This window comes from Engraulis encrasicolus, chromosome 22 (genome assembly GCF_034702125.1).
Source record: "Engraulis encrasicolus isolate BLACKSEA-1 chromosome 22, IST_EnEncr_1.0, whole genome shotgun sequence".
NCBI classification, from domain to species: Eukaryota; Metazoa; Chordata; class Actinopteri; order Clupeiformes; family Engraulidae; genus Engraulis; species Engraulis encrasicolus.
Genome location: NC_085878.1, coordinates 17,555,447 through 17,579,639, shown reverse-complemented (window position 1 = coordinate 17,579,639; position 24,193 = coordinate 17,555,447). Strand labels below are relative to the sequence as shown.

At 43.9% G+C, this 24,193-nt stretch overlaps 1 protein-coding gene across 1 annotated transcript in view; it reads left to right on the top strand.

The window, feature by feature from the left end:
- The window catches only part of LOC134439321 (uncharacterized), a 49,763-nt gene extending 26,103 nt beyond the window's left edge, over positions 1-23,660 (top strand). The window contains exons 30-48 of the mRNA XM_063189226.1: positions 3,673-3,755; positions 7,824-7,924; positions 8,022-8,104; positions 10,212-10,301; positions 10,633-10,757; positions 11,206-11,333; positions 17,778-18,028; positions 18,511-18,660; positions 18,880-19,032; positions 19,209-19,353; positions 19,575-19,747; positions 19,868-19,996; positions 20,102-20,287; positions 20,379-20,623; positions 20,880-21,022; positions 21,126-21,350; positions 21,510-21,725; positions 22,821-22,939; positions 23,177-23,660. Coding sequence (XP_063045296.1) covers positions 3,673-3,755; positions 7,824-7,924; positions 8,022-8,104; positions 10,212-10,301; positions 10,633-10,757; positions 11,206-11,333; positions 17,778-18,028; positions 18,511-18,660; positions 18,880-19,032; positions 19,209-19,353; positions 19,575-19,747; positions 19,868-19,996; positions 20,102-20,287; positions 20,379-20,623; positions 20,880-21,022; positions 21,126-21,350; positions 21,510-21,725; positions 22,821-22,939; positions 23,177-23,227 — 2,796 coding nt within the window. The 3' untranslated portion in view covers positions 23,228-23,660. The remainder of the gene's footprint in view (positions 1-3,672; positions 3,756-7,823; positions 7,925-8,021; positions 8,105-10,211; positions 10,302-10,632; positions 10,758-11,205; positions 11,334-17,777; positions 18,029-18,510; positions 18,661-18,879; positions 19,033-19,208; positions 19,354-19,574; positions 19,748-19,867; positions 19,997-20,101; positions 20,288-20,378; positions 20,624-20,879; positions 21,023-21,125; positions 21,351-21,509; positions 21,726-22,820; positions 22,940-23,176) is intronic.
- The last annotated feature ends 533 nt before the right edge of the window (positions 23,661-24,193 follow it).

Here is a 24,193-nt window from a genome sequence, read left to right as displayed (position 1 = left end):
TGATGACTCATAATGCATCACAATGCAACATCCTGATATCCCCGGTCCAATATATAATTATAGTGTGTGTGTGTGTGTGTGTGTGTGTGTGTACACGCCTGCCTGCGTATGCATCTGTGCATGCAATAGGCTATAGAAGTGAGAGCCATTAATAAATTAAATATTGAAGTGTTGAAAGGAAGTGGGGTGGACATGAGGACTGCTTGATGTGCATAAGGTCCAAGTGCTACAACAGCAACTGACTGACCATTAAAGTGCAGGAGCATCATGCTTCTGCAGAGCATGTGAATGCTACTGTAGTGGAGCCGCGGTGTCCTGTGGCTATGAAGAGAATAAACAGAGACAAGCTGTGGTAGAATTAGGCTTCAGTGCAAGTTTCAGTTCCTAAAATGGTTCTGCAGCTCGAGCTTTTCAGCTGATCTTGTGGCCATTCGTGGGATTCAATTAAAGTTTAGCTTACAGCCTAAAGTAGGCAAACCTGCCTAGCTGGAGAACAGTTTTAATATTTTAATGGAAAAGCAAGGTGAACTTGAATGCCAGCATGTTGTAACCCAGGGCCAGCAATTATCAGCCTGAATTCTTGTGTTCATGAGTTTAATCAGGAATCTGAAGAGTTATATAGGGCCTTCTGTAAGTGGTGTGAAATAAGCTTCCTTTTGAGACCAACATCAGGAACAGGAACCATATGAGAAAAAAAAATAATGAAGGAATATCACACTTTCCCACGTATCTATTCAAAATATAGACACACACACAGAGAGAGAGAGAGAGAGAGAGAGAGAGAGAGAGAGAGAGAGAGAGAGAGAGAGAGAGAGAGAGAGAGAGGAGAGAAGAGAGAGAGAGAGAGAGAGAGAGAGAGAGAGAGAGAGAGAGAGAGAGAGAGAGAGAGAGAGAGAGAGAATGTTTGTGACTATACAGTACATTATTATTTCAACAGCAAATCAAAGTCCCCTTGATGACCTCATGTCAGAAACCTTCCCTGCAGACTTGAGTAGGCCTTCACATGACCTGTCTCTGTAGCTGTAGCATGTGTTACATGAGATTAGTTTCTGTACTCTGCTATCGTAGCGGGTTAGTTGAGAACATTTAACATTTGCATACATAACACACCACACACATTACATATTAAATACTTATTGCAAATGTAACAGTGCTGAGAGGTGAAGCACACTATTTTAAGCAATTTGTTCAACCCAAATTTGATTCATGACAAACACAGGTCAGAGGGTATGGAACGAGAGAGACAAGGGTTCTGTATCAAACGAGTATAAAGTCTTTTTATTTTCTTTTTTCTTTCCTTTTTGTTCACATACACAATAATCTTAAAATACTCACAAAACGGCAACTTCCTTCAATTGGATGTCACACGGGCCCTAATTGGAATGAAAATTCACAATTACTTGACTGCAACATTTCACCACAATTTTCAGGAGAAAAAGGAGGTGAGAGCCTACCGGGTTGCTGACACAGTCACGAGAGGCACCCACTTCCACATAGAGGCTTCACTTGCCAGACTGTCTGCTGATGCATTCTGCAAGCCAATGAAAAGGTCACCACATTGCCCAACTGAAGTATTCAGTGCATATCGCAAGAACGTTTTGCATAAACTCACCAAGGTTAGAAGCAGCAAGTGCAAGAGAGTGGGAGAAAAGAGGATGAAGCTGAACCACTAAGCAGTTAGCAAATGGCAGCCAGAGCGAGCAGTCACTGGCAAGAACACGATCCAAGGCATAGCCAATCATTTTGAGCAGATCCACAGAGGAGAGCCCTCCGGGACAATGCAACGAGGATTGGAGCGGCAGAGCTGTGGCCTTGTCTGTTCCTCTCCACAAAAGCAAAAGCATGTGCTCAACCACCTGGTTTTCTGTACAGGTGTGGCTCCTAATATCACAATCACAACTCAGTTGAGACAGAGCTAAGGGAGCATCACCAAATTGCCATTTAATTTAAAAACACACAGGAGGAGAAGACACAGTCACAGTAGCCGGGTTAGCAGTACTACTGCTACACATATAAGTACAATGTCAAGCAAGTGTATTGGTACCAGTGTAAGATTTAGGCAGTGTTTACATTAATTCTTTGTTCAATCAAGGAATAGTCAAGTCAAGTCGGCTTTATTGACATTTTTTTTACATGCACTGGTCATACAAAGAATTGAAATTATGTTTCTTACTTTCTCATGCAGACATAGACATAGACTTAAGGTATGGACATAGACAGTTAACCATAGACAGTACACATACTGTACATTACACCTAGAGTACCTACAATACACATACAGACATATAAAGTGCAAGACTGGGCAACAGAAGACATACATAGAACATATTAAAAAAAGGAATTGTTGTGCATTTTCAATTTATGTCCTATTGTGACAATTCAGACATAGTGATAGTAGCATTGTGCAATAATAATAAATAATAAGTAGGCCTAAGCAATTTGCAATGAACAATTGTGCAATATTTACATTGTCCTATTGTGACATTCTAAAACTGGTGGTAGTATTGTCACATAGAGATAAATAACCCAGTTTGAAACAGAGCTGAGAAGTTGGATGTGTGTATGTTTACCTTTGGGTTGGCAAGTAGTTTTTCCAGTACAGTCATTCAAGTAACAGGCATGTAGCAGCAGCAACGTGTGCGTGCGTGCGTGTGTGTGTGTGTGTGTGTGTGCTTTTGAGTCAGTGCAGTAGGCCAGTGTGTGTGTGTGTGTGTGTTTTGTGTTAGTGCAAGTAGTTAACGATGAAAAGTGATCGAGCTGTAGGCTACATATCAAGGGTTTGAAAGTATAATTACAAGGGGTCATGTATTATTATTATCATGATTTTTTTTTTTTTGATTTTTTTTTTTTCAGGGGTCATGTATTATTGAATTTTGGTTTGAGTTGTCGTTTTATTCACATTTGAGTGATTCTCTGATTCGGCTACACTTTTTAGTCCGTGGATTTTATTTGCCAATTCCACTAACTATTAACTGCATCCAATGATGTTTTGGACATTAGAAAACATTTATCTTTCATATAATACAGAAAGTGTAGTGTTACGGAGGGATATTGTAGTTGCATGTAGACTAGACAACACACTACCACATCCACACCACATGGGGGCACGACTACCTTTTGAGGCTCTGTGCCTTTAAGAACAGTGGAAGCCTTTTTGAAAGGGAAGCGGGAGAACACCTGGAGTGCGTTTTAATATGTGACCTTGCCTCCTCCACTTGCCTCCTCCACTTGCTTCTCGTCATGATGACATCACTGACAACAGCATTATATTTCAATATCTTGCAAAAGCTCAATTGTAAAGTCTTTTTCTCATTTGCAATTGGGATGGTGAATGAAAAACAGTCCCTCAAAAGTTGTTGTGGCGAGGCTGACAGCTGGGAAACTTTATCGTTTTCTCCACGGAGGAGGGGCCAGGAGGCGGGACGAGGAGACAAGCACAAGTGGAGGAGGCAAGGTCACATATTGGGATGCACCCCTGGGAGTTGGTGGCTGGTGAACTGGTGAGCAAGCTGCTCGCATGCTGGAGCTTGTTTGGCCAGCATTGGAGGTACCCTGCTCACAGAGCTCACGGATATATGGACCCTTATCGCACTTGGGCATTTATGGATATTATGGACCTTTGTATTTTATGGAATATCGTGGGGTTTCCCTCACAACGATGAATGCTGAAAGAGAGCCAGCTGGAGAACGGCTCTGGAGATTGAGCTGACCGTCAATGAAGACATGAGTTTGCGTTTGCCCGGGGCTCAGAGAAGGTATTCTTGGTTGCCTTTTCACCACATCCACGCACTTATGATCTTACATACTGACTTACACGTTTTAATGCACACATATTGTTAGGAGAGTTAACAGGGAGAGAGTTAACCTCGTAATAGTAGACATGGCATTATTTCCCTCAGCAAGAATGAATATTTAATACTGGTTTTGGGCGTTTTCATGCCGTCCTGTTTTCCAAATGTCAGATTCAGTCTTCATATTAGCATGTAAAGAAACTTGTTTTGCCCAGGACGATTGCAAATGTTGATTCACTGTAATCATCGCAATATGACAAAACTGTCAGAAAGACCACTGTCCTTTCCATTATACATGAAATTTGCCATTTTGTGTGTGTCCACGAAAACTGTGTTAACCGTGTCACGGTCTGAAACCCCCTCCATAAATCAGTAATGGTTTGGTCTTAGGCCATACGAATAACATCACGTGATGTCATAACCTCTTTGGCAGGATATGGGAAGAGTTTTTGGTAAGTTTTGAGCTCCATCCTTCCATAATTTAATCCATTCTTTTTCATGTTCTCATAGCGGGAAAATTGCCTGTCAACTGTGTTATCAACATATTCATAAGAATCTGAATTATAAATCACATGTAGAAAAACACAGATAAAGCATACAGATACATTAATTGATTAAGGTGTTGTGGTGGAACTTCTGAGGTCCTCAGTTAGCACAACACCATAAAAATGGCTGAAATGTCAACCGTGTTACCGTCAATGGTGTTACAATTAGCGATGACAGTCAGGGTTGCCAGATGAGGCTGATGATTTCCAGCCCAAAAAATGTTCAAAATCCGCCTAGAAGCACAAAATCCTGCCCAATTCTATTGATTTCTATGGCAAAAAGTGGGCAGGTTTTTCTGATAGATGCCATTTTTACCCGCACACGGCCATCCTAAGCAGCCCAATTGGGCGGGAACCAGCCCAATCTGGCAACACTGATGACAGTTGAGGAGGAGTATGTTTTTGCCACTTTATGTCCATATTGACAGACAAACAAAATAATTTGTGTTCTAGGGAGATCTGTTTGTCTGCTCTGTTTTTTCTCCTAAAAAAGTGCCGACTTGTTCCCCTGCACTGTTGACCATAACACAGTTGAGTAACACGGTTGACTGTTTTGAAAGTGTTTTTGAGCTATTGATCCCTTATGTGTTGGAAAAATCCTATGAACAGACACTAGGGATTATCTCTGGAGAAGGAAGTCTTGTGTAAGGAGGGTGACTAAATTCAAATCAGATGTTACAGGGATTTATAATGAAAAATGTGTCAGTCTGTATCACAGTGAATCATAAAATCCTACTTATGAAGCTCAACAATCACATTTTCTATATCAGTTGCACAGATTAATGACAACATTATTGCTAAGGGACATAAGCACTTTCAAACGTATATTGTTTCAACTCTGTAGCATTTTTATATATGTTTGAAATGACATAGTATTTGTCCATAACACTGTTGACAAAATAATTAAGCAAATGTTTGCTTTCATTAGAGTATTTATCAAATGATTTAAGATTAAGCTTGGCAATTTGTTTGTTTGGAAACTTAAATATATACACTATGTAAACATCTAGGTCATTTAGTTGAAAAAAAAATACTGATAATTGACATTTTGCTTTTGCCAAAAGCGTAGGGGAATCGTAGAATCACTGATTTACTTGCTGAGACAGAATAAGCAATGCAGAAAGTACGTGGTCACGTAGGCTATGTCTGAGTGTTGTTCTTAATATCATACCTGCAAAGTCAGGAGGGTTGAAAAAGGTGACAAACTATCGCGAGCCCCAACGCACCCGACCCCCCCCCCCCCTAAAAAAAAGACAATATTTTATTTACTAAATTTAATTATTATTAATATTTTATTTTCTTTGCAATTTTTAAATGTGCCCCTTTCTGCCCATGCTCTTCTCCTCCACCACCCTCCTTTCCCTCAGTGCTGCCAAATTAGCCTGTCTCTGTGCTCTATCCCTATTTCCAGCTCCACTGACATGAGCACACAACCTCCTGTCTAGTGTCTACCTCTCAACATTTCACATCATCCATTTTAAACATTTCCACCCCAGTTCTATTTATTCCATTTCATTACCCCCCCCCCCCATTATTTTCATTATTTGCAATGTAGTTTTATTCTATTCCATTGTATTCCATTCTATTAGTTTGTATTCCATTTCTTCTGAAAACAGTGAATCACATCACACATGCCACATACATACACAGACATTTAGCATACAGCCAAACACAGACAGACAGCCAAACACTACAAAACCTCACACGCCATCACTCAAACCTCACATACAGTAGGGCCTATAGGCCTACACCTCACACAAACACAGCATGCCTTCAACACGCGTCACACAAACTACACCTCTAACAAAACACATCTCAACAAAAACACATAACCACACTACAAAACTTCACATCCTCCACACAGCATCATTCAAACTTCACACACAGCATAAGTCAAATACCATGGACAATGCACAGAAGAGAGGGAGGAGAGGAGAAGAGAGGAAGGGAGAGGAGGACAGGAGAGAACGTCTGGGTCATGACTGTGACCTCGGTTCCCTTAGCAGGGACCAGATCTAACACATGGGACGTGACGTATGCACGGATCCAATCGAAGCACTTTCTACTCACGCCGAATGGCTGAGAGGCTGTCAGTCATCCCCTGGGCCCGCCCTTAGGGCATAAATAGCTGGGTATGACGCAGCCTCGGCCTCTTTCAATACTGAGCATTATGCCCAGCAAGGCACTGTAATCGCCACGCAGTGTTAGATCTGGTCCCTGCTAAGGGAACCGAGGTCACAGTCGTGACCCAGACGTTCCCTATCGCAGTGGACTGCGATCTAACACATGGGACCGTATCCCATCACGCGTGAATTACAGTGGAGGCCTAAGCACCCACCTTATGGGCTTATTATTAATAGGGGTAAATGCAGGGATAATATGTGGTGATTAAGCACATTAGAGACCAACATGTTATGCATTTGTTACACTTCCAAATGGGTTGTAAATCTGGGTAATCACATGTTCCCTGCTCCCAGAACACCCTGCAGAAAGCTAGGCTCACTCACTTCTAACATAATAACCAATGAATGTGTGATGAGAATTCCAACTGGCTGCTCTACATATCTCTTCTATGGAGACACCCTTCAGTAAGGCCCAAGAAGAAGAGACTCCTCGAGTCGAATGAGCGCACAGTCCCTCTGGAGCTTCCAGAGACTGGCTGCTGTAAGCCAGCTCAATAGTTTCCACTATCCAGCGTGATAGGCTTGGTTTTGACAGTGGCCTACCCTTAGCCTGAGTGCCAAAACACACAAATAACTGATCAGACTGCCTGAAAGACCTGGTGCGCTCCCCATAGCAATGGAGAGCCCGCACCGGGCACAGTTTGTTCAACTGCTCCTCCTCTGCTGATGCAAAGGGAGGCGGTGAGAAGCTGACTAACTCAATGACTTGATTACGGAAAGGAGTAGATACTACCTTGGGCGTGTATGCGGCATTTGGACCTTATCACCTGCTCCGGAGAACTGCATACAAGTCGAGCTCACTGAGAGAGCTTGAATATCACCTATGCGTTTTGCTGACACCAGGGCCAGCAAGAAAGCCGTCTTTAGGGAAACAAGCTTCATGTCCACCTCACTCAGGGGCTCAAAGGGAGGCCCAGTAAGAGCACGTAACACTACTAACAGATCCCATGAGGGCACCAGCTGTTTGTGAGGGGCCCTGAGCCGTCTCACCCCAGCCATAAATCGTGACACCAGAGGGTGGTTACCAGGTGTTGCACCACCTATGCCCACATGACAAGCAGAGATAACTGCCACATACACCTTTAGTGTAGAGGCAGCCTGACCATCATCAAACATGTGCTGCAAAAAATCTAATATGACACCTACAGCACAGTTGATAGGGTCATGACCCCGTGAGATACAACACTGCTCGAATAAACGCCATTTCAGCGTATAGAGAGAGCGAGTTGATGGAGCCCTAGCACTCTGAATAGTATTGACTACTGCCTCAGATAGTCCTGATGCTAACAGCCTTCCCCTTTCAGGTGCCAGGCCATGAGCTGCCACAGCTCCGGCCGGGGGTGCCATATGGATCCTCCCGCCTGTGACAGCAGGTCCCTCCGTGAGGGCAACTCCCACGGCGGCTGTACTGACATCCTGTTCAACTCTGCGACCCATGGCCGGTTCGGCCACAGGGGGGCTATTAACAACAGTTCTCTCCTCTCCTCCATGACTCTGCTCAGCACCTGAGGAATTAGAGGCACTGGAGGAAATGCATAAAGACGTCCGCCCGGCCACGGGTGTGCCAGTGCGTCCACCCCCAGAGGTGGGTCGTCTCCCCCCCAGAGAGAACCAAAGCTGACAGTGTGTGTTCTGTCTCGTGGCAAACAAGTCCACTTCGGCTTTGTAGAACCGCCGCCATACCAGGGGATGGCGGCGCCAGTCTGCTGCCTGCGGGTTGCCCCTTGAGAGGAGGTCTGCTCCACAGTTGAGGTGACCTGGAATATGAACTGCTCTAAGAGACAACAAGTGATCTGCTGCCCATAGCAGTAAACTGTTCGCCAACCGGTGTAAAGCCAGGGAGCGCACGCCCCCCTGGCGATTTATGTATGCCATGGCCGTGGTGTTGTCGGTCCTCACCAGAACATGATGGCCTTTCACCACTGACAAAAAGTACCGTAGGGCTAGAAACACTGTCTGCAGCTCCAACACATTTATATGAGCTTTGGCCTGGGCTGCAGACCAACGACCGTTCACCGATCTCCCGTTGCAGACTGCCCCCCAACCAGTTGTAGACGCGTCGGTCGTAATCACCACTCGGTGCGTCACTATGCCTAGAGACGTTCCCGCACTGAGAAATTGGGAGGATCTCCATATTGTGAGGGCCTTCCTGCACTTTGAATTCACTACTATTTTGCGGTATTTGTCTCTGGAGGGGTTGAGCTTCAGAGACAGACACCACATTTGAAAAGGCAGCATGCGCAGTAGCCCCATTGGCAGGGAGACTGCTGCAGCTGCCATCATTCCCAGCAGCCTCTGGCAGAGGTGAGATGACACCAATTGGCCTATTCTGAATTGGGCCACACATGCCTTGATTGCGGCTGCTCTCTCCAGAGAGAGGTGAGCTGTCATAGTCACAGAATTCAGTGTCATGCCTAGGAACTGTGAAGTCTGACTTGGTTTGAGAACACAGTTCTTCCTGTTTATCACAAAGCCCAACTGGCCTAGGTGTGCCTGCACAAGACTGGCCTGCTGTGCAGCTAACTCTTGCGAGTGGCAGCAAAGAAGGCAGTCGTTTAGAAAGTTGAACAAGCGCACCCCCTGCTGGCGTAATGGTGCGACTGCTGCTTCCAGACACTTTGTGAACAGAAAAGGGGATAGGGCTAGACCGAATGGGAGACGTGAAAACTGATATGCTTTCCCTTTGAATGCAAATCTGAGAAATTTCCGATGCCTTGGCACCACCTCTATGTGAAAATATGCATCCTTCAGGTCTATGGTTACAAACCAGTCGTTTGGTTTCACAAATTGAAGGAGCTGGCGGTTGGTCAGCATCCTGAATTTTCTTTTCATGAGTGATTTGTTCAGCCTCCTTAAATCTAAGATTGGACGAAATCCCCCGCCTTTTTCGGGACAAGAAAATACCGGCTGTAAAAGCCTGCGTTTTCTTCCCCTTGTGGCACCATCTCTATTGCATTTTTCAACAACAAGGAGTCTATTTCCTCCTGTAGGAAGGGGACCTGACCCTCCGGAACTACGGTTTGAATCACCCTGCTGAATTTTGGTGGGGGGCGAGCAAACTGAATTGTGTAGCACACTGAGACAGTCTTCAAAACCCAGGGTGATGCCTGTGCGCATTTGCGCCAGTTTTCCACGCATGCCTCTAGGCATGGCATGGAGTATTTTCATTGGTCGGGGACGCTCCCGCTCATCGCCAAACCTTTTAATCTTTGATCTAGACTCAATTGGTCGGGGTTTTCCCCGCTCATGGTCAATTTGTCTATATTCGGCTTTATTCCCGCACCGTCTAAGGAGGGGGTCAAGCTCTGAGGGCAGCTTGTCACACTGTTTAGGTACACATGGGTGAGAGAATGCTGTTTTAATATTGGATACAGAGAGGGGGAGAAAACATTTTCTGTTTGTGTGTATAGTGCTTGTGGAAACTGGCACAACGTGCTTGACATGAGTGGTGCATGTGAGCAACAGGCAGTCCTTTTTCGCTGAGGGGAAAACTCCTCCCCCCCCCCCCCTCTCTTCAGGACGTGATCCTCAGGTCCGCGTCCTGTTCGCACCACCACGGCGGGCAGTAGTCTGGCGCGGGACGAACGGCGCTCTCTGCTGCTGCTGGGGTGCTGGCTGTGGGGCCTGTGGCTGAGGCTGGGGCGGCGGCCTAAACGGGTGTCGCTGCCATCCTCTCCTTGCCGGCATCTTAGCTGGAAGAGCTGGAGAACGGGATCCACTCCCCCGCTTCATGCCAGGAGCTGGAGCTGGTCCACCCGGGGGGCATCCAGGCCCTCTGCTGCGTGGCATCCAGGCCATGAAAGCCTCCCGGCTTTTCTGCTCCACCTCAAATTTAGCAGTCATTGTCCCCACAGCATCACCAAACACTCCTTCAGCACTCACCGGGGCATCTAGGAGTGGGGCCTTCTCCCGTTCCGACAGCTGTTCCAGGGACAGCCACAGAGAACGCTGTGTTGCTACTGCCACCCCCATAGCACGGCCCACTGCCTGAGATGAACAGCGCGTGAGGCGGAGAGACAGGTCAGTCGCCCTGCGCAGTTCCACCACCAACTCACTCTCAGCATCCAGCGTATTAGACAGCTCCGTGAGTAGCTTGGCCTGATATCTCTGCAGCAACGCCGCTGTGTTGATGGAGCATGCTGCTTGTCCAGCCGCCAGGTAGGACTTTTCAGCGAGAGTGGCATGGAGCCTGGCCACTGGAGACGGCAGGAGAGGTTTGCGGCCCAGGCGCAATGCAGGTGAAGAGGGCGACAAGTAACTCGCCACCGTATCCTCCACCGGTGGGAAGGAGAGATATCCACACTCCTTGGCCTGGTCCATATGCATGTAGGCAGCAAAACCTGGGACTGGGGCACGGGCCGAATAGGGGTTGCTCCAGGTCTTGACTAGCTCCCTGTGCACTTCCGGAAAAAACGGGATCGGGCAGGGCGCCGGTGTTTGGGGCCCAGCGTAGTATTCACCATCGAGCAACGACATCTCTGTGCTGGGGGGGGTGGGGAGAGGGAGGCCGAGTTTGCTAGCTGCCCTGGTAGCCACCTCGTGCAGCTGCAGACCCAGTGTCCTCGAACCTACCGGGGGAGAGGATGCCCGGGACTCTTCGACCACCTCCTCCTCATATTCACCATAATACCCCTCTGCATCACTGAAGTCCTCTGGCTGTTCCTCCGACTCCTGCCCAAATACCAGTTCTGGCAGGGGCTGGTTGTGGAAGCCACGCGGTAACTCCACCGCCTCGTGGTGCGACCTCACTCTTGCATGTGGGGCTGGTGCAGCTAGCTCCCCCGCTGCCTCGTGGTGTGAACTCCCGCCAGATGGCAAGGTGGGAGAGGGGTTGGCTGTGGCGGGCTCGCGACAGTCATGCCCCTCCATATCGTGATCTGTGCTGCCTTCGGCTGTGGGAATCGCCTCAACCTGGGCAGCAGCTTCTCTCGCCTCTCTGCGTTTCCAGTAAGCCGAGTGCTTAGTGATTTTAGAGTGTCATTTCAGCACAGAATTCGCAGGTAGAACCGCCCGACAGCGCTGCCTCGGCGTGCTCTCTGCCGAGACAGACAATGCAAAATCGGTGCCGGTCCCCTTGTCCACTGCTGTGCGGGCACTCCGGGTACAGCAGCCTCGACATCCTAGACACACCAGAGAAACAGTTAACACTCACAATCGGTCCGAATTCTAAAGAAAACTACCGAGTGAATGCTCCAGTTAGCTAACGTAGCAACCACTAGCAAGCAGAGCTGACAGAAGTAGCAAACTTGCAAGCTAGAAGCTAAATAGCCAAATACAAAGAAACAAAAATCAACTCGTAGCACCCAAAGCCTGTGACCAGAGAAAATCCACTCACCGGCTTGAAAGAGTTGAAGCACACGGTTGAAAACTCGAATCTGAGATAAAGTCGTAAGTTGCTTGACGGATCACTTCTATCGAAGTATTGAAAGAGGCCGAGGCTGCGTCATACCCAGCTATTTATGCCCTAAGGGCGGCCCAGGGGATGACTGACAGCCTCTCAGCCATTCGGCGTGAGTAGAAAGTGCTTCGATTGGATCCGTGCATACGTCACGTCCCATGTGTTAGATCGCAGTCCACTGCGATAGGGAACACACTCACAGACACAGACACACGTGTGCAATAACGTGCATGATGTCTTATCTTATGCGCGTTATGCTGTTGCTTTAGGACTTTAAACTCCTCCAGGATTAAATATACTACCATGTGCTAGGAATGACAAGTAGGCTACTAGCCTACACTATATGTCGAAAATAAACAAACAATAACATCACGGAGAACTTACTTTCATAACGTCGGTAGTTTTTTGTTTTGTTTTTCACTTACTCGCACATCCATGTCAAATCCATGCAGGGTATTTGCGATCGCATGGGCGTTAGAGGAAACGGCAACTCCATCGTATGCATTTGCGAGGACTTGGCAAATGTCAGACGAGGAATCTGACAGCTACGCTGACATTATTCTCCCAGCGCTGTCCTGCTCTGTCCAGCCCAAGCCGTTTTCGCTCCACCACCACCACTTCATTTCAGCGTCACTACAGTTATTACTTGCATTCACCGACACCTAACCTTGCATTAACTACTGCCACATTCTTTATCACCCGTTGAAAACCTACAAAACCGAAGTAATCCGCGCTCGTCCTCTTATTGACATTTTATTTATCAACACCGGTTCTAGGAATGGCACAAACCGCACCGAAAACCGAAACCGTACAATTCACACACATACCGAACCGAAACGTGCAATCAGTCGCAAACCGCAATTCATGTACTGCCCAGAAAAATATATAAAACAGATTCAAAACAGAGATTCCAGGAGTATCTTATCCAGTCTCTCTGATTGAAACATTAGCGTATAAGACCAATCAGAGGATGACACAATTACAATCACACCCTTTTCACATTATAAGCCTATATAAACCATAGGATATTTAGTGATAAGTCTGATTCTACACTCGCCTCCAAAAGAGTTGTCGCCTACCCATCTGTTTGGAATAACAGCTAATAACCTGACTTTCAATTAATCACTTGGCTTCAGAAGTCACTCATATGAAAGCTACAACCCTCCCGAATGAAAATGTATGTACAAAAATAAATTTCATGCACCAAAGAAAGATTGACCCTTTATTGAACACAGACAGGGCAGATATTCACAAGACAAAAGTTTTGTCGCCTATCGAACATAATGTGAAAATGAGCAGATAAATCACTTCAAAACACTTAAAATAAGCAGATTGGGTGTCATACTTAATCACTGAATCACTCTCACCTCTCCAGAAAATCGACTTTGGCCTTAGGTGTATGTTTAGGGTCATTGTAATCATGGAAAGCAACACAATAAAAATCAATGGAGTTCAATGAGAAATGGTGACATATTTGCTATTCGTAGAGCAATACATTTTTAACTTCATGATGTAATCAATGATAAAAGCCCTCACACACCAGCAGCATGCATGCAGCTCCACATAAGAGCTGTATCCCTCCCATGTTTGACTTTAGGCACCATGTATTTTTTCCAAATTCTTCACCTTTAACACCAAAGAAGTCTCTCCCACTGTCCTGTCTCAAAAAAGCCAGCCAAGAGTATGTCAGGCCAAATTCTGACAAAAATGAAGGCTAATGGGACTCATACTCTGAAGTCAAGATCCCAAGATCAACCATTTTACAAACTGTAGAACTGATAGCATCAAAACTATATGGTGTTGGAGATGAAGAATATGAAAAAAGAGAAATGGTGATTACAATGACCCTAAACATACACCTAAGGCCAAAGTCGATTTTCTGGAGAGGTGAGAGTGATTCAGTATGACACCCAATCTGCGTATTTGAAGTGTTTTGAAGTGACTTATCTGCTCATTTTCACATTATGTTCGATAGGCGACAAAACTTTTGTCTTGTGAAAATCTGCCCTGTCTGTGTTCAATAAAGGGTCAATCTTTCTTTATGACATTTATTTTGGTACATACATTTTCATTCGGGAGGAAAGGAATTACATTTGCAATACAATAAGTTTCCGTTCCTGAAATGGCTATGCAGTTGATGGTCTCAACAAGGTCATGTGGCCATTTCTGTGAATCAAATGGTTGGTCAAATAAACAGTTATCGTTACAAGTCAATGTACATCCACCCTTTCTTGCCTGAGAAATGAACAGGCTACATGGTCAAAAGGGGCAACTCCCGTCCTCTTCTCTATGAATGTGTCCGATGTCAGAGCTTTGCCTGGTAAACCAGAGTATACCATGAAAAGTTAGATTGGCACCGTATCGTTCAAAAAGTTGAAGGCTGTGGGTGGGAACAAGCTGTTGCCATTCAAAATGTCAGCCCATTGTCCATTAACTGTCTCTGCAAGCCCTGGTTTAAACCATTAAGACTCCTGTGCATTTTCTGGTGCATTTTAGTGGCCAAGACCAATTGCTACAATACTCCTAACCTGTCCTCACATCTTCACAGACGTTATAACTCATAAACTGACGTTAGAGTTGTGGAATGTGTTCAGAAATAGGCATATTTTGGAGCCATAGGTTAGGGAGTTGATCTCGCAATTGAAAGTTTGCAGGGCTGATTCCATCATGGCTGAAATGTCCTTGAGCAAGGAACTTCATGTTGCTCCAGGGACCTTAACCAACACCCAGTTCTTAACTTGATTTTGGACCACCTGACCAATACATGTGGGCATGTGACCCTCACAAAGTTCCAGTTTGTATTGAGGTGCTGTGTCCTCAATTCCTCAAAGCTATGAATATGCATAAAAGCTTCACAAGGCGAGGCAGAAAGCTCATGATGCAAACAGATTGGCTGTATTGTTATCTTTATCTGTGTCTGTACTGAGAATTTCATCTGTTTTTGATAGAGAAGTGTATGTTTGTTAGCCTGGTTTTACCACCCCCTGATGTCTTTGTATTGGTCTTACTATACAAATATTTAGGCTATATCAGTAGAAATAGTAGTTAATGTCAAGTGAGAGCGAGCGAGACCGCTTAACTGTGGATCTCACCCCAGCCAATGTGTGAGACTTGAGATTGCAACACTCCAGACCAACACGATACTGATGGTTAACGACTATGCACATTGCTTGGCACAAATGCTGATCTGATTCTCAGTTCCCTATTCCATGAAATCCACATTTGGATGTGAAACCTATTCTTGAAATGACGCTATAGTTGATGTTCAGAAAAACCATGCCAAGGTTAGCTTTATATTGCTCCAATGTACTGTCAGCCTGATGGGGGTCTGTTATTGCCTGCTTGGTATACTTGGCATTCTTCAGGTGGGTTGTTTGGCATTTGATTTTCAGCAGAGGTTTGGGAACACTGTTAAATATTGCACGGATGTTTGTCTTGTTTTTTTTAATGGGTATGAGTATAGATTCTATATTAGAACTGAAAGACATACAAGGTGGGAGGAAAAGATGGCATATTTCTGTCCACTGGAAGTTTGTAGAACTTTACAATAAGTTCCATTATCTTCCATATCAATATAATTATTTTGCAACTATTTACAGTATACTGCACCAAGTATCTCTTGCACAATGTACAGCACAATAACTTTTTTTCTCGTTAAGATATACTACCCTGCCAGAGCCTTCACCTTGTGTATATAGCTTTATATTGCTCCAAAGTACTGTCAGCCTGATGGAGGTCTTTTTTTGCCTGCTTGGTATAATTGGCATTCTTCAGGTGGGTTCTTTGGCATTTGATTTTCAGCAGAGGTTTGGGAACACTGTTAAGTAGGCCTAGGTGCCCTTTTGCCAATATATCAGAAATAGGTCTCTAATCCCCTAGAATATTTTACCTTGCACCATGCACTTTGCTCAAAATTGTATTTGTTTGTGGGAGATAAAATATTGTATGTAAGCATATAATATTGTTGCATGTTCAGTGATATATTGCTTTGGGGGTAGGCCTACCTCATCCTACTTGGGCTTAAATACCAAAATGTGTTTTGGGAAACACAGTCCTGTCCAGTTTTGAAGCAACACTCCATTTTGAAATCCATGAATCCATTTTTGTATTTCTCATTGAGCAAACCCTGATTTGTCACTGACCCATACAAAACCGTTTTGAGCAGAAACATGCACATCAGTGGCCCGTGAAGCTCATTTTGCAGGGCTCTGGCAGTGCTCTTCCTGTGCACAAGGAAGGAGATTGTGATCCCACTGCTGGACCATAAACTGTCCTATACAGTATATGGTCTCCTCTACATCGTCTGGTGCAGGCATCTATTTCATGCCCTGGACACTCTTGGAAATTAATTTAGGGAATTACACTGCTTTGTACCTACACGGGCGTAAAACTGTCATAATACTCATGTGATCAAAACATTTGCCACAAAGGATTAAAAAAAGAGAAATGGTTTGTGACACTACCTGACGAATAACTATTTTGGGGGGCACATTTTGGTTATTACCTCTAATTTCCTTGTGAAATCTGCACAACAGCGGGCAACAATTGATTCACAGTGGGTGTTACTGGACAAACTCGTATCACAGAAGAATGATTGACATGAAGTTGCATTGTGTTTCTTAGTGTTTTGCCAGTAATGTATATTTGTTTTGTTTTTGGGGCTTTTAATGAGTTAAATGGACACCCTATTTCACTCTGCTTTTGAAATACAAACAGTAGGCTATGTCTAAGAAGTACTTACAACAAAGATTAGGTACAATCAGTCATGAAATATTTCTGTATTTGATTTTGGTGTTTTAAAATAAGATCTGGAAGGAATACACTGTAAAAAGTTGTTAAGCTTTTTAAAAACAGAGCAGCACAGATTCCATTTTCTTTAATCATGTGCACCAAATGGCTAAGGTTGCAATGTTCATATCATCTTCATCAGAGTCCATAATAAAATGTCTCTGACGATACTGAGCTTGTTGTTGTCTTACTGATGAATCGGAAGTTGTGCAATTTTAACGGAGCAAACAATACATTTTCACCAAATGGTTAGGCAGGAGAAAAAAAAGAAATCCCAAAGAGACGCAGATAAAACATCTGTCATGTCAAACCATGGGAGGACAAATAACTGCAATTTGTTAATGATTTGTTAAAACATGGCATGTTAAGGTGTGTTCACACCTACGTATTTCGTATTTCGCTCACACCTTGTTTGGTACGAGCGCTATCCTCCATGGCCGCCTTTTACACTTTGTGCCTGGAGCTGAACGAACTTAGGGTGCGGTGCTTTGTTAACAGATTTTGGTCCACTTACCGAAATGTAGGCTGCAGTGTGAAGGTGAACTGCACGAAAATGAAACACAAAAAAACAAGCAAACACCCCCCAAACAAACAAACAAACAATATAAAAACAAACAAGAAACAAACAAGACATTTGGTTCGAACCAAAGCAAGTGAGCTAATCAAGTAAGCTAAGTTTGTTAATTTGTTTCTTTAAATACTACAGTCATGTGCAGCTTTGGATCGTTCCCCTTGCACACCTGGCTTTAATTCAGAGTTGTACATTTTTGAAGTCGATGGTTTTCTTCTCCCCATTCACAGACGACTTGGAAAAGGTAAATCTTTAATAAAAGCCTCACAATTATTTTGTTTTATGAAATATTTGTTGTGATACTTGCATAGTGCATCTATTTATGATTCATAAGTCCACAGGGGTGAGTCTTGTCTTAAAAGTAGGCCTAATTGTATCTCAAGTGGAATGTCTTGCTGCACCAGTGAAATGATTTGCTGTTTGGTAGTGCTCTCTGTAGCTGGTATTACAGAATGTTGTTTTATAACCCATTTCTCCTCTCTGCTTGTGTACTTGTTCCAGTTGCCTTCGATGACTGCACAGGCCGCACCAGGATTCCCTTTGATTCAGCAGACAAGAGATTTAAAGTGGACACAGACGGGAGGGTGAAGCTGAAGAGACAGGTGACGCTACACGATGGACACAAGAGGTTTGCAGTCCATGCCTGGGACTCCCAGGGAAAGAAGCACACGGTGGATGTGCTTCTGGAGCTTGTCCAACCTCACAAGCACTGCAATGAGCAACACCAGGACCAACAAGTGGATCTGCCCAAGGTAACCAGAGGGAACACGGCTCTCTACTGCTCAAACTCTTACCTGCACGGAATACGGTGCTTATATTTGTGTGTTTAAATGGTCTATTCACTGTAATGGTATGATATTTGTAGTTTGAGGTGTCTATGTGGCAATGGGGTGATTGGTGTGGGAATGCTGGCTGCCCTAATCAGGGAATCATAGATGTAGCCTATATATAACGGCTTGGCTGATGTTTCGGCTTGGTGTTTCTCTTTATGTAGGCTACATATGAATTGATATGCTACGGCAGGACTAGATGGTTTGCTAGTCAGTTGACAAGCTTATTCTGAAGGAGGTCTCTGCAATGCATTGCTTATATGTGTACTTTAGGCAGGACATGCTGGGATGGCTATTTCTTTGCACTGCTTTATACATAAACAGTGCAAAGCTTGTTTTTCCTTTATTCCACTTCAAAATGACACATATCAGACAGCAGTGCTTTTAATGTTTTCCCTCCACAGCCAGATGCAACTGAGGTCGCCCCAACTGTGCCAGTCCTGCTGTTTCCAAAGTCATATGGTGGTCTGAAGAGAAGGAAGAGGGACTGGATCATCCCAGACATCAAAGTATCTGAGAACAATAGAGGCCCCTTCCCAGAGCAGTTGTTCCAGGTACATACTTTATGGGTGGTGGATGGTGTATTTTGGGATGTGGAACAACAAAAATTAAGTCTGCAACACCAGGCCCCTGTTTCTCTTTCTTTTATATGACATTTCAGGGAAGTAAGCTCTTCATGCTGCACGAAACGTCATATTAACCGAGTTTGGAATGTACTCATGGAGATGTTCAGGGCATTTGTCAAATCATGATATATATTTTTAACTGTGTAGATTAAAAGCAGCCATGCAAAGGAAGTTGGGATCACCTATTCGATTACAGGCCCAGGAGCGGATCAGGACCCAAAGAACCTGTTCAGAATTGACAAGCTTGGCTTTGTGTACGTCACCGCACCGCTGGACAGAGAAGCACAAGCAGAATATCCGGTAATTTTATGAATATTTTTGACTCTTATATACAATATTTCAGTCTGTTTGGTATGCATATGAATGGCTGAAACAACAGTAAAAAAAACATTTAAACTGTGATGTAATTTTGATGGAAGTTGCATTCAACAAATTGACCGTCTATGTTTTTTTTTAAATTCCATTAATTCCCTCAGCTCTTTGCTCATGCAAAAAGGGCAGATGGTAAAAATGTTGAAGACCCCACGGAAATCGACATCGTCGTCATAGACCAAAATGATAACAAGCCAGTATTTAAACAAAATCCATTCCTGGGGAGTGTTGCAGAAGCGGCAAAAATAGGTTCGTTTCTTTTAGTGTGGTGTAAGCTTGCCCTCTTACTCCGTAGAAAAAGATTTCTTAATTCTGGCTTTTTATTTCTGGACTTTGCATTTTGAAAGTAAAACTACAGTATATCTATATTGTTTCACTGTATTTCATAGAACGGATTAATACATCATTGGAGTTTTTTGCCCTTCTATGTTTTTAAGTCTACTTTAATAATTATTATATTAATTGTGCAGGAACCGAGTTCATGGACATTGTTGCTACCGATGCTGATGAACCTGGGAATGATAACTCGGACATCAGATATAGTATTACAAGTCAGGACCCAAAGCTGCCAAATGCGGAGATGTTCACAATCAACCCTGTCACAGGGAAGCTCATGGTGAACTCTGCTGCCCTGGACAAGGAGGTAAACCTATTTCGAAAAATAAGAATTGTATGTCATTTTACAGTCTTTGGTGTAAGTGCTAAAGGGAGAGAGAAGCACTATGGAATTGGTATTACTTGAATTTATTTTTGTCTATTTTAGAAAATCCCCAAGTACACTTTGGACATCCAAGCAGCTGATATGAGGGGAAATGGACTAACCGCCTTTTGCAAAGCAATCATTACCGTGACAGACAGCAACGACCACGCTCCACAGTTTGAGCAGTCCCAGGTAATATAAATGGGAGTGTCAGTTGAACAATAGATATGTGAACGCAAACATGTTCAGTGAGTATTTTTGTGTTTGCTAAACTGACGTGACATATTGTTTTTCCAGTACACTGCGTCTGTCCCTGAGAATAAGGTGGGGGAAACGGTGTTAAAGATGTTAGTGACTGATGGAGATGATCCAAACACTGACACCTGGGCCGCCAAGTTCAAGATCATCAGTGGAGACACTGGAGGCATGTTCACCATTGAGACTGATATCAGCAAGCAGGCGGGCATCATCAAGACAGCCAAGGTGTCTAAGACTAATCCTATCTTTTTCATTTAGTTTTAATTTGCCCATTTTTTGTCTAACTTGGTGTTTCTCTTTGCCTTCATATATGCAGCCCCTGGACTTTGAAGCCATTTCCAAGTACACACTTGTGGTAGCAGTGGAGAATGAGGTACCTTTTGCTATGCCTCTGCCAACGGCCACCGCTCAGGTGGTGGTCAATGTTGTGGACGTCAATGAGGCTCCTGTCTTCAGTCCAGCAGAGAAGAAAATCTCCCCACGAGAAATTGACCTAATAGACACCAAACTGCTGCTGTACTCAGCCACTGATCCAGACACAGCCATGAAGCAGACAGTGACGTGAGTGTTACTGCCACTACTATTTACATATTTCAAAATAAGGCCAGTAGAAAACTACATGAAACATGTTGCATTTGTAAACAATACTAAAATAGGAATGGACAGAACTTATCAACAAGTCACGTGCTCCACACAAGTTAGTCTGATGCCAACATTTCTATATTTACTATTTTATCAACCAAGCTACTAGGATTATCAATACAGTAAAACAAAAATGTACTTGTACTATGCAATGATTGTCTGTATGTCATGACAGGTACAAAATTGGCAGCGATCCAGCTGGTTGGCTGACAGTTGAAAAAGACACTGGAGTGATTAAAGTAAAGGCTCCAATGGGTCGAGAATCTCCCTTTGTGAAGGACGGCCAGTACAAAGCTCTCATTTTGGCTATGGACAGTTGTATGAAACCCTCTTCACACTTCACACTCTGCTGCTGTGCCTTTATTGTGGCTCCTGTTTTTTTCTGTATTTGTTCTTAACGTGGCCTTTTTTATATGATCAGATATTATTCCTGCCACTGGTACTGGGACTCTGTTGATTCAGCTGGAAGATGTGAATGACAACGCACCAGCTGTTGTGGAGAGGATGGTGGAAGTGTGCAATGATGAGCCCAGTCCCATCTTGCTCACAGTATCAAATAATAAAACTGCAACAAATGGCGCCCCCTACCGTGTGGAGCTGAAGGGGGAATCAGCCAGCAGCTGGGCTGCACAGATGAATGGCACACGTAGGTTTCCTGCAAGGGTGACACCTGTCATTATCACTATTCAATCAGATGTTCATCAGACAATTTTCAAACTTTACATATTAGTATGTACTTTTACATTCCTTGGAAACCCAATTCTTAATGATCATACTAACAATCTCAAATTGTCTTGTTTTTAAGAATCTGTCATTATGCTCTTTTTAAAGAGCAAATTGGATCAAGCTAACTACACTGTCTGGGTAGAAGTATCTGACAGACACGGCTTGACTCATGCAAGCACTGTAAACGCCCATGTTTGCAACTGCAAAGGAGTTGACTTCCACTGTCCCACTGCATATCCAGTGTCCCACAGTACTTTCAACTCAAGAATATTAAGAATCATCTTGGCACTGCTTAGTAAGTTCATCTTCCTAAAAACACTTCAGTGTTATTATTTCTGTGACTGGTGGGCCTACTGAATTCAATGACTTTTCATTTCTATAAATTGTGAACTAGAATGGGCACTCGGTAGAGCGCAAACCTTTGCCTACGCCACTTATTTTTTTCTGGCCATCTTCAGAGTGTGGGGCATAACATTCTCCAAATTTTGGTGTTAGTTTCATTTAAATCGGACCGGAATATCGTAATATTACATTTTTGGCCCAGTCCTGACCTCTTATTCAATTCAACACGCACACGTTGTTCTGGCATATATTGCTTGGCAAAGAAAAACGTTTTTGACCTTTTCGTGACTTTGACCTTGACCTTTGACCCAATCACTCCCAAAAAGTAATCGATTGTTCCTTGGGTCATGACCAATCATCCCACTAAATTTAATAAAAATCGGCTCAATTTACGTTTTTGACCTTTTCGTGACCTTGACCTTGACCTTTGACCCAATCACTCCCAAAAAGTAATCGATTGTTCCTTGGGTCATGACCAGTCATCCCACTAAATTTCATAAAAATCGGCTCAATTTACGTTTTTGACCTTTTCGTGACCTTGACCTTTGACCCAATCACTCCCAAAAAGTAATCGATTGTTCCTTGGGTCATGACCAATCATCCCACTAAATTTCATAAAAATTGGCTCAATTTACGTTTTTGACCTTTTCGTGACCTTGACCTTTGACCTTTGACCCAATCACTCCCAAAAAGTAATCGATTGTTCCTTGGGTCATGACCAATCATCCCACTAAATTTCATAAAAATTGGCTCAATTTACGTTTTTACCTTTTCGTGACCTTGACCTTTGACCTTTGACCCAATCACTCCCAAAAAGTAATCGATTGTTCCTTGGGTCATGAACAATCATCCCACTAAATTTCAGAAAAATCGGCTCAGTTCTGTCTGAGTTATACGAAGTACAAACGAACATATTCACAAATAAATACACAGCGGTCAAAACATAACCTTCGCCGACTTTGTCTCTTATAATTTGCAACACAGTCTACTGACTGCCATTTCATTTCTATAGCACCATGCTCATTGCGAAATGTGTCCTCTTGTGCAGCATTGGTGCCACTGGGGCTTGTGAGCCACTTCCTCTGGAGGAAGAGGAGCGTTGAGGCAGCAGGTCCAGAGATGAAGATGTCCTCTATGGTGCAGGAGGAAAGAGAAGAGGACCACCAGGTGAACTCACTGTCTTAATGGGTCAGGTTACTGTTATTGTTAGTACCTAGTATTACTCTATTTTTCATGAGTGTGCTGGGTTATTTGTTGATCCTCCTCGCCATGACATTTGTAAGGACAAACAACTGACCTTTGGTTCAAATCAGGCCATTTATTATTTCAGTAATACACTTACCTTAGTACTGTAGTAACTGCACCAGTTTATGTAATGCTTCCCTCTTCTGTTTGGACCTCTAGCATGTAGAATATGAAAATGGCCAACAGGAACCCTGTGAGCCCACTGCATGATCTACATCCAGCAGCCTCTCAGCTCTCTCAACTCCTTCAGCTCTGGAGACGACCAGGACTATGACTGCCTAAATGAGTGGAGCACGCGCTTCAAGAAGCTGGTTGACATGTATGGAGGATGGATGCTATCTCTAAAACCAAAGCCAGATAGACATGTATTTAGTTTGAAGAAATAAGGATGATTGTGAACACTTTCCTGAGCCCAGTCTACATAAGAATCGGCAATCATAGTCAATCTGTAATCATAGTCACTGTGCCATGTGAACCTTCTATGGTCTTTTTTTTAACTTCCTGGTGGTTATTTTAAAGAAGTTATTGTTTCTGATGCACTTAGATCATGATTTATTAAGATAGTATTTTTACATCCCCTGTCATGAGTAGGCTATGTGTGATTTTTTTGTCAGCTATTATAAAACTTAATAAATACGTGTTCATACAACTCTTACTCTTTTGTGGCTCACACATATATATTGAGGCTCTTTACCATGCATGGTTTGCTTAACGTAAGGGTTAACGTTCGGCGAAAAGGTCGCTACCGTGGAATAGCAGCACGACAGAGAGAATCTTTAGACCCCGACGCGGAGCGGAGGGGTCTTGTTCTCTCTGAAGTGCTGCTATTCCACAAAGCGACCGACTCGCCGAAAGTTAACCCGCTTATTATATGGATATACTTAAATGATTCACACATGGCGGGGACATTTATTTAGGCCTATTTAATGTTAAGATTGTTGCTGCGCAAAACAAAACAGTGCCGTTGTGGAACACCGCTAGGCAACAGCTAGGTAGCCAGGACAACAGGTGTTGTCTATCACAGCAGCTGATTAGAGTCTTGTTGAAAAGTCGCTTTAGCAGTGAAAAGTCTTGTTGCCATTGACAGCGGTCTGTTATAGACCAACCCGTCCGTTATCGAAAAATAACAGACGTGCGAACGTTGGGGAGCCCCGTTGAAATGAATGGAGCATTCGA